We start from the raw sequence: 18,717 nt of genomic DNA on the forward strand, positions 1-18,717 counted from the left end.
TGAACGTAAGGCGATGGGTAGCGGGTAGCGATAGCAAACGGAAGAGGCCTAAAAGAAGGTTCCTTGTGACTTACGGCTGGTTCATTTTTGTATTAGTCCCTATTATCTTTTGGTTGTGCTTTTTTTTGCTGGTTGGCGGTAGTTGTTTGGGTATTAGGTTTTGGAATGGTCATCATTCTGTCTTAGGAGACATGATAGTAAATGTTAGTGAGATTTAGTAAAACTTGTGTGACGTCATATGACGTGTTGCGGAAATTCAAATGTATAGTATTTAAACTACCCACTCGTATTAACGTCGAGTGTAGTGTGCTCAGGCACAACTTTACTTTAATTTTTCTCTTTTTTATTTAAATAATTACACATTAATATTTTCCTAAAAGTCATTAAGAGATGAATTCCAACACTACACCAATTAATAAAAATGAATCTAAAATTAAAACACTTAAAGAACAAAATCGCACACCTACGTGAAGTATTAGAATAAATTACCCAATAACTACACAATACCAAGTGCTTCCGATATGGTCTGCTTGCTACCGGACGCCAGTTGGCTGCGTCGGTTAGTTACCAACCCGGGTTCGAACCCCACACACGTTGGGAGCGGTTTTAAACTTTACGCGCGTTTCGTTCGAAACTTTTACGAAGTTTGTAATATATTCCCTTTAGAGTATATAAAGATTGTAGTTTTATAAGCGGTTTAAACTGGTTTTATTTTTCGGATTTTCGTTGCTTGTTAGGCGCATACGCAGTGATATATTGGTTTCGTGTTTGGACAAACATTTGGATAATGTGGTGGTTATTTAAGTTTTCTATTGTTTTGCAATGTAAGTATTTGTTTTATATATAATGTGCTTTGTTTTTATTTGCGTAGAGTCTATTTTTTATATTTGCAATTTATTTGAAGCAACTCTGTTTTTTCTTATATTGCAACATTAAAGAAATTTGATTTGCCTTGCAATGAGTTTAAATAATCAATGATAAGACAGCTGATTCTTGTGTTTAATAGCTCTTTCTAGACATTAAGCAAAAGTGACCATAACATTTTTATACCTTGAAAATAAAAACGTCTTTAGAGCTGTAGTTATAAGGAAGGTATGAAGAACTATGCACATTGTTTTATACAACTGAAGTTATGAAATATTATTACGAGTTTGTAATTCTTTACGAAATACCACAAACAATTGTGTTCATAAATATACTTATAGATTATTTTCTGATAACAGAATGGGTAAGTTTTAAATGCAGGTTACATTTTGTTAGTTTCAGCTTCAAACGAGCACTTAGCTTCACTGACAGACAGACTGACAGACAATTCAATTTGACGTTTCAAAAGTGCCTAATTTTGGCTTCGATATCGATAGTCGATCACGACCAAAGTATTCTTTAAAAAAATAATGTACAGTAACTTCCCTGTGATTTTATTATATCAATTTTACGAGTCAATATATGTACATCCATAGCCGTTTATGCATACACTATACAATATACATAGATACCAACCACATTGTGTTAGACACATACCTAGGTATCTAGCTTATTTGTTCTACTAGTGATACTATGTATATAGATAGCTACATAGTATGTGTAACTGTACCACGACAGTAAACAAATATCGGTGCACTGATCCGAGGGATCGATATGTTGTCGAAGCCATTGCTCGACTATGAACAGAATCGATCAAATATCGAGTTCTTTACAACTCGAATGCAATGGGCGATGGGTGTGCTTGCACTGCGGAAGTTTCCTGTTACAATGGTAGGAACATTGGGTTTTATAAAACTTTTTTTATTGTTATTTTTTTGTTTATATACGTGTATTGTTTGTGACATGTCGTCGTATCTTTTGTTCGCCAAAGGGATTAACCGAGCTGTTGTACCATTTTTTGAGGAAATCGTCCGATATCTTCTCCCGCCTTGAGCGAAGTGAGATGGAGTGTCAGACTCCCTGCTAAAAACCACCCCGTTTCGTGCTAGGTAGCCCTGGTAACTCGCTAGGCAGTCCGCAGCTCCAGAAGTTGTAGTACCTACATTTAAAATATTATGATACCTTTTTCGCCAGTTATTTCAGTCTTACTGAGATATTATTTTTGTAAATATAAAATATCTCGAATTGATGTTCATACTATTTAATAGTAATAGATTCTATAAGTACAGTATAAAAAACTAATCTGTCTTCGTACATACATAATACATAAGTATGTGTATATAATTATGTATAGTACCTTTCCGTAGTAAAACAAATGTACGTCCGATTGCAACTAGAAGTTATGGCTTCCACCTATTTATTACACTTGAAGGTTATTTGCATTATTCTAGTACAAGAAAATGAATTAGCCTTTGTAGGTTTTAAACATACCATATTATACATAATACGGAGATGATTCTGCAATAATGAACCTAAAAATAAGTTTCAATAAAGTATAAAATGCAAAGAAATCCCTAATAGCATAATTCTTTTGTTGAAACTAAGCCATTGTAAAATGAACATTAACCTTTATTGAATAAGATTTATACTTGTCTGTACAATACAACAGACCCACATCACAGAGAATAGTAAAGCAGGCCTAGACTCTAAGGTTAGGGTTAATGTAATAACTGAATGATTAACTCGGAACACAATGAACACTAATTGGTTCCTAGATTTCTCAAATTATTCACTGAACCCATTATTGTTGTAAACTAATTAGCGAATTCCTTTTGAATTAGAAATATATCTCTCAGGTAACCAAAAATCACGGTTTACGCACGTACATTAATGGAAAAAAGCTCTCCTAGTATCCAGTCACAGAGAAACCTTGATGCAGCAGTGCAGCACTGCTGTATTAGGCTATCAGTAGGCTGCACGATATCGCCGCGGCAATCAAATCCTCTTTGAATATCCTTTTAGGTTCCTTATCATACGATTCGAACCTAAAAGGATAGTCAGTAGGTACTGAGACGGAGAGTATTCTCCATCTCAGTACCTCTTTAATGAAAACCAACCAAACACCAAAAGTACAAACCACCTCTTTAGAACTTGACTATTTGCAATCACACATTTTAATAATAGGAAAGTGTGTTATCTAAATCAAATCACGGTTTACTCGGCAGCCAAGTAGACTGCGCGACGTCGCCGCGTCTGCGAACGCTGCTCATGATGAAGAGTTCCTCTGTGACTCGAAACTAAAGAGCTTTTCTCCATTAAGGTAAGTGAAACCGTGATTTTTAGTTATTTTAGTATGTAATGTAACGATTGTCACGATAAATTATTCGTGCGTGGTAATTCCAAACAAATTTTCAAACACACTTTAATTATTACGTAAAACAGTACCTACATATGAAACCTGAAACCTCAGGTGTACTAACTAATTAAAGTAGCAATTAACACTAATGACTAAATTAAACCTGCTTGTTAAACCGACGCCCATAAGGTGAACCACAACTGTTTGAACCGTAAAGTTGACCCCTCAATTATCGATCCATCGAAGGCTAATAGTGAGAAAGAGTTGATCGTTTATGATCATAAATTATTAATTTACTTAAGTACATAGCTCCACTAACATAAAGTTATATTTTCGGTGAGTAACATTAAAATAAAACATAATTCAAGCTCATATTGTTTGTCTTAACAGCGAACATAGATGATAAATAAACACAAAGGTTCAATAAAACTTACACAGATAATACAAAATAAACAACATTTGTAATAATATACATTTCATACAACATCAATATTAATCAAAATTTCGAATAAACAAAAAAAAATATTGTTCTGCATAGATCAAGCTTTAGTCCGCAGTTATCGAAGTAATATAAAATTCAAATGTGGAACGAAATAGGAAGCGCCAATTATCGAATGTATTATTCATTGCCAGTGCAGTCGTGTCGTCCGCGCTGTGTCATGATATGACAACTATTTAATTTCAAATACGGAACGCAGAATTATATGCTGCTAGTATTCTGAGTTTAAATAATAAAAAGGTTTTAGTCGAACGATTAAATATGAATGGCTACTTGGTAGGTGCTCATGGAGCAATTATTTTGTATAGCTGTATTTTTATTATTATTTTTAAATAAATAAATTATGGGATAAATGCATGCTTCTTTGACCCCATATATTTGCACATATTATGTATTACGAAAAACTTTATGAAATTATGTCAATCACTAATTTAATCGAGGATTTTACGAACCAAATCTTAAAAATAACACTTAATTCTTGTGAAAAAAACAAACATATAATTTTCCTATACTAATTCAGTCTTATAACCATTTGAAATTCTTCAAGTCATACCATTTGTAAAACGGCATTCCCATAACTAAACGTTTTTGACGTAAACAAAGCTGTCATGTTGACATTTGAGTGATGAGTAAAGTATTGTTAATGCGAGCCTATGAAAGGAAGCAATTCTTTACTTATTTAGTGAACAATATGAGGTATTTTGTTCAATCATCGGCCCCTACTTACTACTACAATAATTTATCGTTTGTTTAATAAAATTACACTGACTTTTATGGCCGTATTTATTAAGATTAATTCGATTTTAATTGGTGTCGTCTGTCATTTCTTTTGTCGTTTTTAATCGATTTCACTTTACTAAATGTTTTATTTGGATTTATGATAAGAATAAAACAATTGAATATAGAATCAGATATAATTTTACGTAAAGAACTACCACTTTATCCAGTTTTTACTACATACATAACTACACGCCTGTCTCCCATGGGGGTATTTAGAGACAATAGACCGCCAATCGCTACGAATCTTACCTAAGTTTACTCCAGCTTTTTACTATATTAATCCTTCTTTAAATTTATTTCTCTGCATTCATCAAGCCAGTCAGCGAAATTTAATCTAAATTCAATTAAAACATCCAAATCCTTTTAAGTAAAACATTGCAAAATAAGAATAAAACATTACTTATTTCCCCAATCTCCACAAAGAATGCGCCCGTCGACGTTGGGGCACGCATTAATTTATTCATTTTGTTTCGCAATCAAAGCGTGGGGAGTAAGAATTGCAATTAAGATGTTGACTTAAAGTTTCGGATACACTAGGCAACAATTGACGCGTAATATGAACGACATATTTGTTTCTGTACAACATGTCACTGGTTGCCATGCAACATTTCGTTAAGCATCAGATGTTGTCAAATACGGACATGGAGCGCAACTTTATTTACCGTACTCTTTTTTTTGAGGGTGCAAGATCATCCAAGGACTTCTCTCACCTTGGGCGAGGCGAGAGGGAGTGTAAGTCTCTTACTGACTAAAACCCACTCCGTTCCTACTTCTGCTCTTTGAGCCGGAGCCTTGGTAACCACTAGGCAATCCGCAGCTCCGGTTAAATTTATTTACCCTAGCTGTACCTACTGTTATTGACCGTAAATATTGCGACTAAAATCATGATGTAGACAACAAGGTGCCATATGCTGAGCAACTTTTTGTGTGCAACATGTTACGCGGCAAATAGAAATTATGTTGCCTAGTGCACACGAAACTTAACGAAAAATTAACTAACAAATATCACTAGCTTCTTCTACAGGTGGAATCCAAAATAATTGGATTTCAAATAGCGAAAATGCCTCGATCTGTGAACCGTATAAGTGTTACCGCCCGTAATGATAAATCATTGTCGTCTATTTGGCACATGGAATTTGGCGTTGCCGTATGATTTGGGAATAAGGAAGGAAATTCAGAAGATGTTTTTTACTTATAGCTATCATCGTAGTGACATCGATCAAAACTGTTGTAGAAATCCTTGTGGTGATTTTGAGTGCAAAAAATTGTTTTGTTGTAATTCTTAAACTAAGACTTTAGCGATTATTATATGCAACGTCACGCCTTTTATTCCCGAAGGGTAGGCAGAGGTACACATTGTAGCATATCGTTATACAATATACATCAGCATTTCACCATATTACCCGACTTGGAATTCAAACCCGATACCCCTCATCCAGTAGTCGCACTAGCGATCACTTGACCAACGAGGCAGTCCGATCCGGAAGGTACGGTTACCGCTTACACCGAGGTAGGCAAATAAAAATATTTATATCTCTTAGAATATTGTAGCTCTATTACCCCGTTCTAAACTGTAAACAAATACAATTACTTTCGAACCACACAAATTACCATCCGCTACATTTAATAGTAACCTTTCTCGTAATTTAACAAAACAGTCACAAGTAAATCTGGGCGAGTCAAACGTTGGTATCAATTTTAATTGTATTCATTCCGGGAAGGGAACAGAAACACCATTATTGTTTCAGTTCCTTCGAGTTTTACATTAACTTCATGTCTTGTGCGGCAGATGCCTTAAATTATATTCGCATTAATGCGTAGCGTAATAGATTATGAAAATAAATAAGGGTTGAGACTTCCCTGATCATCAAATTAGTGCATATTTTTATACAAAATTGAAATATATTTTCTAATCATAACATCATTTGTACTAAATCCATTATGTTATCGGCTTACTCACGTAACTGTTTAATAAGGAAATCAAATAGGTTCAAACCATACTAGATGCTCATATTCATGAGCACCATTCTGCAACACACGAGGCGACGACTATCGCGTTGCTACTGCCAGCAGTCGCCGCATCGGTAACCTTGAAACATCTGAAGATTCCTCGCTACCTTACTTGAAAGACGGTTACCCATCCAAAATCTGACTGCGACAAGTATACACCTAACTACGGTTAGTCTTAATCTGCACTAATACAAGTATAACTTAATCAAGAACTCAAATTCTATCTGGTAGGCTGAAATATTTCAGTGAATTAGGTTAGTAGGCTTTAGCGTGTAAAGGCAAAGTTAATTACGAATTAATTTAAATAATGCTTCGTACATGTGTTTTGGTTCTAATGTTTCACGTTAACATAGTGTTTCTGAGATATTAAAACACGCGTAAATAATAAATGTTGGGTGTCCAATCATTTTTGTTTATGTGTAAGGGAAACATGGTGTTTAGTAGTAATGGTTCTGATTTTATTTTTACATAACATGAAATTCTTATTAAAAGATATTCTAATTAGATTAAAAATTCTTGCTTCAACGTTCCTTCTTTATTTCATGCTGTCAAAATTGCCTGCTATAGAGAGCGGATGGTTTTAGATGAATACTACAATAAATAAAATAAAAATCCCGTTTACTATACCTATAAAATTTCTGTTTAAAAAAACTTGAAAATATTGAATAAATCACATACTTTTTTTTAAAATTCAAACCGATATGTATGCCTAATATAACAAAGCCAGAACAAGCGCCCAGCACAGCAACTCTGACCACCACAGATAGATGGGACCCAGTAGGACTGATGCCTGATCCGAAGCTGCGGACTACCTAGCGGATTTACCGAGGCTCTGGCGAAAAGCAGAAGTAGGAACAGGGTGGCTTTTCAGCAAGAATCTGACACTCCCTCTCGCCTCGCCGAATGTGGCAGAAGTCATTGGATGATATTAACCCTTAAAAAAGAGCAATTTGTCAATTCCAAAATATCACACTACACAATTATCAAGTATAGAAAATTCGCGTCACAAGTTGATGAATTAAGAGAAACCTTATAAATAAACAGTGGAAACATCTTCAAACGTTGCTTCACTCGTAAATTGTACACGTGGCCTACTTCGGAAGGGCACTAGAGCGTGAACACACGGTACTTACGAGCGCTCAAATTAGACATTATAGAAGTACTAAAAGACTCCATCTCACACAAACAATGTCATTATAAATTTTCTACCAAGAATAGGAAGGTGCTATTCTTGGTAGAAAAATTATATGGTATTTTGTCAGTCACAGGTCTCCATGATCAACCTATGACAGTCCTCTGATAGAATATGATTCTCTTCTACATAAGAGAGCTAGTCTTAATGCTCTACACTCAACAGGCGAGTTGGTTATACAGTTTAAAAGGTGCTGGTTTATTTGATAACACTGCTGCCCTCTGTCAAATTTGCTCAACCATTAACTCTTGTGCTACCCGCAGAAAGTATATACCTAGATATTTTCCACTAATTTTGCCATTCCCAAACCCATTGTATCATGTCTGAAAAAACAAAAAAACCTCAAATCTCTCAATAACTTGGTCAATTCTAATACTTGGAATTCTACAACTGTTCTACCAACCAAACGGTCTTCTATACTATTTCCCAAAAAAAAAACAACAGAATTCCGCTCCCCATCACTCAGGTGTTGACTGACGAAGATATCAGTTTAGCTGCAAGCTCCCCAAATAAAATACGTCACCCGTTGTCTCCCCCGGGGAGTCGTTAGGAGCAACTAAGGGATATCTTGCAGACGGACCTCCCCTCCTCACAGACATTATGATGAGACATCATGATTTCCCCGAGGGGTACAGGTCAAATAGTAATTTTGGGACTAGATTTTGGATTACTTATTGTGTAATTAAATTGTTATAAAGCTATTGGAGATACTGTTCCAAATGAAACATTTTCAACTATATAACGACACATTAAAAGCAATTAAGGGCCAAATTAAAAGGACCCTTAACCGATGAGCATGCATGAAAAGACTGATGACTGTTGATGAAGTGAAAAAGGTATGTAAGATTCGTAGCAATTGGCGTTGGCGTTATTGTCTCTGCCTACCCAATAGGAGACAGGCGTGAGGTTATTTATGTATGTATAAGCAATCTGTTCAGTTCAGTTAAAACTTTTAAGTAAAAGAAAGCGGAGACTACATAAGAAAATATTTCATCAAAGAGGGGTTTTGCTCCATGCATAGCTATTTGGCACCGACAGTTGTACTAAACTTAAAAGAATTTTGGTAAATGTTTTTGTCAAAGTCGAAATTTCTCTATGCACTGGTTGTCGTAGTAAAACTCCAATTCCATCCTGATCCTTTATCCAAACCTTTCAGGATCCATCATTGACCTGAACGTTCAGTAAACTGGACAAACTTTTGATTGTATTACGGAATTTTAAAACTACGACCAACTTTTGATTGAGACCCAATTAAAAATAAAACCCCGTACGAAAAACTCCAGTAAAAACACGTACAGGTCAAATTGCTCAAATGTCAGTCCTGTGTGAAAAAAGTCGTTTTGCCAAAAAATGGCTGCCGAAATATCGGTTAATCCTTGTGTGACAAGCGACGAGTCCATTTCTATTCATATCGAATTAAAATTTCTCTTCAAAAATATTATTAAGAGCTGTTATCCAACCTTAAAAGCCAACCATTTTAATCCTTTGTCTGATTTGATTAAAAAGAATGTAATTGTCTAACCAAAACCAAACAACGTTTGATTAAGGATATAATATTATATGTTGACTATCGTGAGACATACTAAATTAACCAAAAATCACGGTTTACTCACGCAATTGGATGGAGCTCTACTAGTTTCAAGTCACAGAGGGATTCATCATGAGCAGCGTGAGCAGACGTGGCGACGTCGCGCAGCCTATTAACTAAAAGAAACTAGTAGAGCTTTTCTCCGTTAATTTACGTAAGTAAACTGTGATTTTTAGTTAATTCATTGTAGATAAATTTCTAAATCGAAAGAGACATATCTCATATCTCAAACATATACTTAGTTCATTAAGCCCAATATTCTCTTCTACGACTTCCAAATTACGCTATTGTTGAGTGAAAACCAGTACACACACTGATTAGCAATTGTAACTTCTATTCTCATTATGTCGTAAGATAACAATTTGCATTTTTGTCGTGATTGTAGCGTACCGAACATCCTGTTTTTCAAGAAACTTATTACCCAAGTACCGAACTCATCTAGTACTGGTTTCATCTCAGTCAACAGTTTCATCAGTTATTAAAACCACAGCGAGGGAACTTTTGACGATGCCTTACAAACTGAGATTGACGTAGGAACATTGTCACGTGTTATGCAAATCGTGGCGGATAAGTTCGTAGGAGTTTGTCACTCGTCTCCTTACGGGACTTACTTTTGTAGTACGACCATATTAAGGAAAGATTTGCAAGGATCAGTCTTACGAACGTTGAAACATTGTTGCCTAATGACTTGTATTTGTTTGCAACGTCACGCCTTTTATACTCGAAGGGGTAGGCAGAGATAAAAATGACGGCTAGTAGTGCCATATAAACAATGTACTTTTCACAATTTATTTTTGTGTTAAAAGCCATATACAGGGCACAATTCCGGACTCTAGACTAGACTGCTACTACTGAGAAATTTCTGGAAAATCGAAAACCGCCCAGTAAATAATTACCCGACCCAGGAATCGAACCCGAGACCCCTTGCCCGATAGTCACACCTGGACCGCGAATTAGACTACTCGACCAACGAGGCAGTGATTTATTTTTATTAATTAATCCATAACTAGTAAGTACAAACCACTTTCATAAATAGAGTGTAAACATATTATGAAACTACCGAGAAAATATACCTACCACATACTTACGCGGAAACGTGACTAGTAAATAATAAATTACGAAGCAAACTAGCTGTAAACCATTGCAATCTAGGAATCAAAGCATGTAATTAGTGTAATGGCACAATTTACGTGCATATTAAAAAACTAAACAGTACATTAAATATACGAGATGCTTTAATAAATATTATAAAACCTAGAGCCGTCCTCGAACGCTCTAGAAAAGTTACGAGAAACATTATTCCGAATGAAAAAAAAAACCTTTTGTGGTCTCGCAATAAGCTTTTCGCAGAATACTTAAAGACGCGTCGCGTAAGTTAGTATCTCCCTAATACGAAAATAAGACCACAAACGGAATCTTGGAAATATCTTTTAAATTTGTGGTAGCCCTAATGCATGACAAAGTTAACAAAGTTTTAACTCAGTGGCTTTAAAAATTCAAAGGCAAAACTAACATTGGGGTGTCGAACCCCCATTAACATTAAGCAAGTCACTTTCTCAATGTTCCACATCGGAAAACTTTATATTATTCTTTGGAATTTGATACTGAAGAATCTTTAGATGTGTATTTAATGGTTCCGCCTCAGACCCGGCTCGGGTTCATGAACGATTTTATAAAGAACGCCAACATTTTGCGTAAAGTGCTACGACTAAAATGTTTCCAGAATTTTCTTCGGTATTTTTCTGATACTTCATGGAAATTTTGATTGGTTTTTAATAATGATTTCGTAAATTATTACTATTGGTTCAAAAAAGATTTTCACTGTAAATTATTATCAAGTGAGTTTGTACTTTTAAACAGCTTAAGACGAATTATTGGATTAAAACTTAAGGTCACTCTTAATCTGATTTTGCCTAACACTTAATTTTTCTTGTTCATCTGATTAACTCCTAAGTACTTTTACAAGCCCCAGTGAGAAATTCACGTTGTTATAATAATTAAAACATTAGATTCCAAGATAGAACCAACAATAGCAAAGAAAAACCAGAATATTTTTTATCAAGAAAAGACATCGATTAAAAGTTCATTAACCTCAGACTAGGTTTTAATCACGACATGTCAGTTTCTTTTCCAGACTTATTTTTCACTTGGATAACTTTTAGACACTAAACAGTTTCATATTAAAGGAAAGATACTGGCATCATTTATTCTTGTTGCATCCAATTATGATCCTTATGTCTGGTTTCTTTATCTTGAGTTTTTAATGATAAAAAATGCATGTGCAGAAGAGCGAGAATCCTGTTTTTTATGATGCACCTTTGTCCTAAGGTGGGTGTAAGCGGACCGTGACCATATGTCTTAGTCGCGTGCCTTACACGATGCTTCTGTTAAATAATGCATAAAAAGGGAGTCAGGTCATGACTCGTGTGGCCAGTAATTAAATGCTATTTTTTTCCATCGTGACTTTACCAGTTTTTTTGTTTAATATGTTCATCCAAGCTGTTGAAGAATTTTTTGTTATTACATCGTTGTGCATGACTATGTAGGGCTTTTTGTTGTGCTGTGCTAGATTTATTAATACTTGTTAGTCTATAGCAGCTGACCCGTAAAGGGCGGTGGTGATTTTCTCATTCTTTAGTAGTTTTTTTTTTCATTGTTGTAGAACATTCATAGTGCTCAAAATAACTTGTTAGGTACTAGGTGTAGGTTAAAGGTCTCTTAAATAACTTCCAGATTAGCAGATTAGTGGTGACCTGCATCCAATGCCTCTCAGCGACCTTCGCTTTATGTTACATCTAAAGCAAGATATAAACTAATTCGCAAACTGATACACACTAACAAAGCTAACAGTCTTCGATGATCGTCGTAAGATAACTCGAGGCAAGGCAACGGAGATGTTCACAGATGTTTATTAATAAAACAACCACAAATTCCACCACATCCGAGCGCCTCCGGAAGATACGGAGTTTGTACGGCTTCCAGAACAGGCACAGTTCCTTGTGAAGACAACAGCATATCAAGCTCACCTAAAGTCATGAACTTCGTCAGACGATTCCCAACTTTAAGGTTCTATGATAAAGTTGATAATCCATTGGTGTGTTGTCGTGTTTGTGCCTACAGCCGTGAATGATTTCACTCCCTGTTAATTTCAACACAGTTTATTAAGTTATTGAAGTGTTCTTTAACGTTTTACCACCTTCCAGAAAGTTCTAGTTAATTTGTCTTAAAGATTATGTATATTAGAATTCTTGGTGTTTGAAATTTCGAGTGGGTAACTTATCAACTTAGAACTTAGATGGTAAAAGTAAAATTTCGGATACGGATTGGTGGAATTTTAACATAAGCAGTAGTTTCCTAATGATCGCCAAAGCGTACGCGTACAACGTAAGTGTATGTTGAAGCTGATCACATCACATCATACCATATTGACAGTATAGTGATTACTGCTGACCTCTTCGTCCACGTAATAGCCTCTTCCTTCCACAGAGAAGATTTGAGCTTTAATCACCATGCTTGCTCAATGTAGGTTGGCGATTTCAAACTTATAATGAGAAATAATAACCTCAGGTTTCCTAACTATATTTACCTTCACCGTCTGTCAGTGGTGTCTAAATAATCTTAGAAAGTACATATAAATTGGAAGAAGTCACATTGATACTTACCGTTGGTACATTTCGAGCCCGCACCGTCGAAAATGAGAAGCATCTCAAACCCCCGGACCACCACGACATTATTTTCATTAATGAGCTCTACTAATTAATAACCAACAGATGTTTATTCTTCGTACAATATTATCGTATCCCCACAAATGTACCTGTAACACATTGTCAAGTAAGAACACAATTACAACTAATGACATCCTCATATTATATTCAGATTCACATCCGCTCATTTGTCGTTTGATCACGTAGGGAGCTAAGAATAGCGACAATTCTTTCCGCAAAATAAGCCTATACCTTTTATAGGAAGAATATGTTGTGTAGCTTCTTATACATATTTAATCGTGAACAAAATTATTATTACTTTCTTATAAGCTGTAGAAACTTTTGGTTTTTCAAGACTTTTTTTGTATTTAAAGGTCTGAAAAACATAAATGTGATATGCTTCAAGTCACGATGGTTATGAGTCACTATAAAGTTCTGAAATCACAGCTATAACAGTTTAAAGACATAGGAAAAAATCTTAACGCTACATTAAAAAAAAGAGAGGGCTTCAAGCGAATCTACTTAATGTGCTTATGTATAAACTTACTACACAATAGATCAGTTAGTTCTTTTCTTCTGTATTATAAAAAATATATAATTAAACAAAATATAAAGCAATGCTTAAGTACTTAAATAGATCCTCAACCACACCATTCTTTAGGGTCGTATCTAATTCTCAAATCTAGACATTCACTGCACCACATACGAACCTCAACACAGAACAAAACAATAGCCTAAGAACAATACGAGTATAGCGCCAAACACCATACACCGACAGTTACCTGCTATCGCTATCATCAGCCGCTTAACAGACTGCGCACGAGTCGGTCACACTTGGTGACTCCGATACAGATGTCCTATATCCATCTCTCTCACTCCTATACAAAAAACAGGGGTCAAAATATACCTGTCTCTCTCATGTGATTAATATAAGAACACGTGCCGGATGGTACGTGTTTAAATATTCACGATGAATAAATTCGAATTATTAAGCGGATCTTCGGTTAAACGGAAACGTGGTATGCTAATTATTTGATATGATAGTTTATTGTCTTGCAAAATGTACTCTCTTTGAACTATCGTATCGTATTATTAAAGAAAGAAGTTCCTGGGAATTTTAGACATATTTTCAAACTATTTTGACATAGGTGAGAAAGTAGAGGATACTCTCTGATAAACCTCATCCTTTTAAACTGTGTTCCGTCCTGTGAGTAAAATTATAATAAACTTTGTGTAGGCCCAATTAATTACTCCCCTTCCCAATCTTCTCAATCCCCGATTCCCCAACAACCCTTAAATTCCTAACCTCCAAAAGGCCAGCAACACACTTGTAACGCCTCTGGTGTCTCGAGAGCCCACGGCCGGTGGCGATTGCTCACCACCAGGTGATTCGTCTACTCGTTTACCGACTTATACTATTAAAACAAAAAACATACCTTCTGTACTGAAGATGAATTAAACAGTTAAATTAAAGGAATTACACCATAACTTCAAATGTCCATCAAGTAGATCACCATCTTCCAAGTAAGAATGAGCATACACTTTTTCTCGGCATTATAAAACATAAATTGTACTAACATACTTGTGCACCGTGACGAGGGTGTGCAACGAAGCGATGCGCAAGAGCAACGGCCTGTGCAATACTTGCTGATGTTTTCTTGCAAAACATGTATTTTGTTTGGTATTTATTGTCGTTGAGTTTCTGTTTTGATGACAGATGGTCGAATGGTAGTGTATTATTATATTTTTTAGTAGTGTTTGTTATTAACATTACATTTATTTGTATTAAAGTTGCATTTGATGTTCTCCTGTTAATCAAACATACGATTGGCTACAAACATAAACATTTATCTGTATTAATATGTATGAATTTAAGTTATGTTATAATCTTTATCTAATCAAACATACGAAATTAATTTAGGCGCAGAAGCACAATTTTATTGTAGAACCCGTGCTATTACCGCAACACTTTATCAGATCTTAGAATTGCACCAAAACACACTACTAAGAAGGCAATAAATCCCCCATTAAATCCCCACATATTATTTACCAACTACACTTCTTCCTCCAATCCTTATTACCTTTCAAAGTCCCACCCCACAATATGAACACTCACGAGCTCCCAATTCAAACAATACACCCCATATATATTGGAAATAGAATTTAAACCTTTGGAATTCAAGTCGCGACATCGACACGGCAAGACAATCATAATTTAATGTCAGTATGGCATCGTGCCAAGCCCTGCTATATTGCCTCTTATATCGCAATTTGCTCATTTCTTGAGTCAAAAACCTCTTGTTAGAGATGATTTGGCACTTTCTGAAGAGTTTTTGGAGTCTTTGGTAGGTTAGAAAAAGGATAATATTTTTTTTCCATTTAAAATCTTTGTACAACTTATTTTAGCACTTTACACGTGTTTATTACTAAAAACTATGTATTTTAATTAAACGCAAAAAATTTAAGAAAATCTTAAATTAAACTCAAATTAATAATGTGAGAACAATATGAATTTAACAAATAATAAATTTTCAATCTCGATTAACACAGCACATAACCACAAACCGACGCAAACGCAAAAATTCAAACAATCAAAATAACATTTAATTCTAAACCAGTTAACCGAGTGAAAATATTCAAACATTTTCTATGGAATTCCTACCAAAAGTATCCAGTGGCGATGGCTAGCCAAAAAAAAAATACTGCACCATTTTTCCATATTTACAAATCACAGTCGAAATTCAACCAACACCGCCCAAATGTTGCCAACGGACAGCGGAAAAAAAAAACAAACAAAAAAGAGCCCTTTGACATTGTTCTGTCATGTCAAACGTGTATTTTTTAATTTCTTTTGTGGACATTTACTGAAGATAGTGTAATGAGTTCGTCTGTTCACAATGGTACTGGTACTGGTACTGATGTCACGGGTCCTAACTCAGATAATACAACTCCGGTGTATGCAATATGGCGGCGGGCAACTTTCTGCGATGTGCACACACCCCAATGAACAGACGACGAGTTTTAATAAAACTGTTTGTTGGGAATGATGTAAGTGAAACCAATCAGACCCTTACTCATATTGTGTAAGGTTTCTTTTAGGATATATTGTTTGAGGTAGTTTTATGAATAAATGTTTGACTATATAAAGACTCCAGATGAATCACGCTCTAAATTTAGTAATCCAGGAAACTTCATTAGTCAAAGAGTATTGAAAATTAGGCACAGAATTAAATTAAACAATTTTCTAATAAATGAAACAGCCGGGCGCAAATTCAATATCTACAATAGCTAAAATTTCAAACCAAGTATTGCTTCAAAAGGACAGCATAATGTTCTCAAACATTATCGAGTCAAGGCCCCTAAAATTAATTTCACAGTTGAGATTTATACAAATTACGCGGACCTTAATAAATTAATTCTCTTACTCCGTATAATTTCATTAATACAAAAGCAAAAACGGTATCCAATAATAACAACGAAATATTTGACGTAAAAACGGGCGAGGAGCTCAAAAGCATCCCCGGAATTGATAGGAAACCACGAAACAATATTCCGGTGGATTCCTCCGTCGATAATATGATGTTTCCGCTAGAACGGCAGCCTAATGCGTCCTCCCGGAATCCCTTCAATTTTGTGCCAGATTATTTTGGGTAAAAATAAAAATGTTTATACAAATATCTGTGAAACTGATTTCCTTTAGCTTTTGTTCTCTTTCTTCTCTAAAGAATTCACTGTCTTTTATGATTCAAATTCGACGTAATTACCCTGAGAATTGAGTTGGTTTTCATTTAATGGTTTATGTGCACTATTATTCTCAAAAATATAAAACGAATAATTTTCGAAAAGTCTATTTCCTAGCTAGCTTGAAAATGCTGTTCTGTTCCGACGTTAGTTTTTATTCTTGCCGTTTTAATTTCAATTCATAGTTGGTTCTACGCTGAAGGAGATAGCGTACTATAAACGGAAATACAATGATTATATTTCTTTTCAAATTATAAAAACGTATTATAAGTTACTTAATGTTAATTTTAATTGAACTCTTATAAAGAGACGTATTACAATCATACACAGCATGTTCCAAAAACGTGACAGAAAACAATTTTACCGAATTAATGTTGGTAAAGTTAACATCGAACATGACAGGTGCCTACCACTCATTTAAGCCAATTGGATGGGTATTTATGGACCCCAGTGTACCTGACCAGTGGCGCGAGAAAGTCCCAAGGGTACTGCGGCAAACTCTCCCGTACTCCCGTTAATATTGATTCTGCCAATACCACGGAATGTTTTAATTTTTTGTCCTGGAATTTGAGCCATCCGGGACACAGTCCAGTTATCGTGTCCCGGGCTTGTCGGGATAGATTGGGTTTTTGCCAAAATTATTGTTTTGAATAACATGCCGTTGGAACAATCTAGAATTTTTGTTTTGAGTGAAATATTGCTGGATATTTTTTGTCAATTTTTTTAGCAAAAAGGAGTTTCTTAACTAAATTGAACTCTATTTATTGTGTTTAAAGAATTATAATGTCTTAGCTTTGTTCACTTATCTTTATTTTTATTTTTTAAACTAGTTCTGAACACCGTTTCGGTTGGGTAACATTGAATTAGTCATTAGAGCAGTTTCGTCATGTATTTATTAGTCAGAATTGTATTCAGTAAGAACTTGAGCCTAGCATATTTTTACATAGATTACGTGTGATATGTGTCTTACGGCAATATTTAATTTTAACATGATTAGTTTTAGGTAAAACAGTATTATGCAAATGTTATTTTTCCTTTTCCAATTAATTATTTTGTTCCAGGTGTCAGTTCAGTTCGCATAATAAACATTCGAGTACCAGATGTAATTCAATATGGAACTAAAGACTCTATCACGCTAGACTGTGACTTCGTGACGAACAATGTGACTGGTCTAGTGGTCAAGTGGTTCTACATGGATAAGACGACGCCGGTGTACCAATGGATCCCACCGCAAAAACCTCAAGCTCTTGGTATTTTAAGAAATAAGGTAAAAAGAAATACTGTTTACTAAATTACTAAAATAAAAATACATCTCCCGATCGATTTCTTGATTCGTGAATCAAAAATAATACACTCAGTAGTAAAACTACTAGTTTTTTTTTTTTGTGAGCACTTGATTAGCGGAAGAATATACATAATTCTTCCAAAAAACACTTTTCTGGTAATCAATTATGTACGATCCCACATTTCACAAAGAAAGCATTTTACACAAAGTCACTAATAGTAACTAACCTTCCTTCACTCAGGTGGACCTATCATACAAAGTATCCCACAACCCGTACACACAGCATCGAGCTCTCCACATCACGTCACCAGTTCCAGAGCTGACCGGCAACTACACTTGTGTGGTATCCACCTTCCTCGCTGAAGATGAGAAAACTAGACCTATGACTATATTTGGTAAGTAATTGTGAACTATTTAATTAATTATATGCTGCCGTCCGAGTTGGTCGCGCAACCAAGCGAACACCAGGTCAGTAACTCTGTAGATAGAGCTAGAGAGTATACATTTACTTAGACTGCACGGTTGATGCGGTGGCTGGGCAGCTGGCTGCCGCGCAAGGGGTAGCGGGTTCTAATCCCGCACGGAGCAACTCTTTGTGTGATGCACAAATTGTTTTTTCGGGTCTGGGTATGATGTGTATGTGAACTTGTATGATTGTAAACGCACCCATGACACAGGAGAAAATTCTAGAGTGGGGC

At 35.3% G+C, this 18,717-nt stretch overlaps 1 protein-coding gene across 1 annotated transcript in view; it reads left to right on the forward strand.

Annotated features, from left to right (window-relative positions):
• Window positions 1-555: 555 nt before the first annotated feature.
• The window catches only part of LOC118263654 (uncharacterized), a 28,744-nt gene continuing 10,582 nt past the window's right edge, over window positions 556-18,717 (forward strand). The window contains exons 1-3 of the mRNA XM_050705451.1: window positions 556-824; window positions 17,796-18,001; window positions 18,261-18,414. Coding sequence (XP_050561408.1) covers window positions 788-824; window positions 17,796-18,001; window positions 18,261-18,414 — 397 coding nt within the window. The 5' untranslated portion in view covers window positions 556-787. The remainder of the gene's footprint in view (window positions 825-17,795; window positions 18,002-18,260; window positions 18,415-18,717) is intronic.

This window comes from Spodoptera frugiperda, chromosome 27 (assembly GCF_023101765.2).
Source record: "Spodoptera frugiperda isolate SF20-4 chromosome 27, AGI-APGP_CSIRO_Sfru_2.0, whole genome shotgun sequence".
In the NCBI taxonomy this organism is placed as follows: domain Eukaryota; kingdom Metazoa; phylum Arthropoda; class Insecta; order Lepidoptera; family Noctuidae; genus Spodoptera; species Spodoptera frugiperda.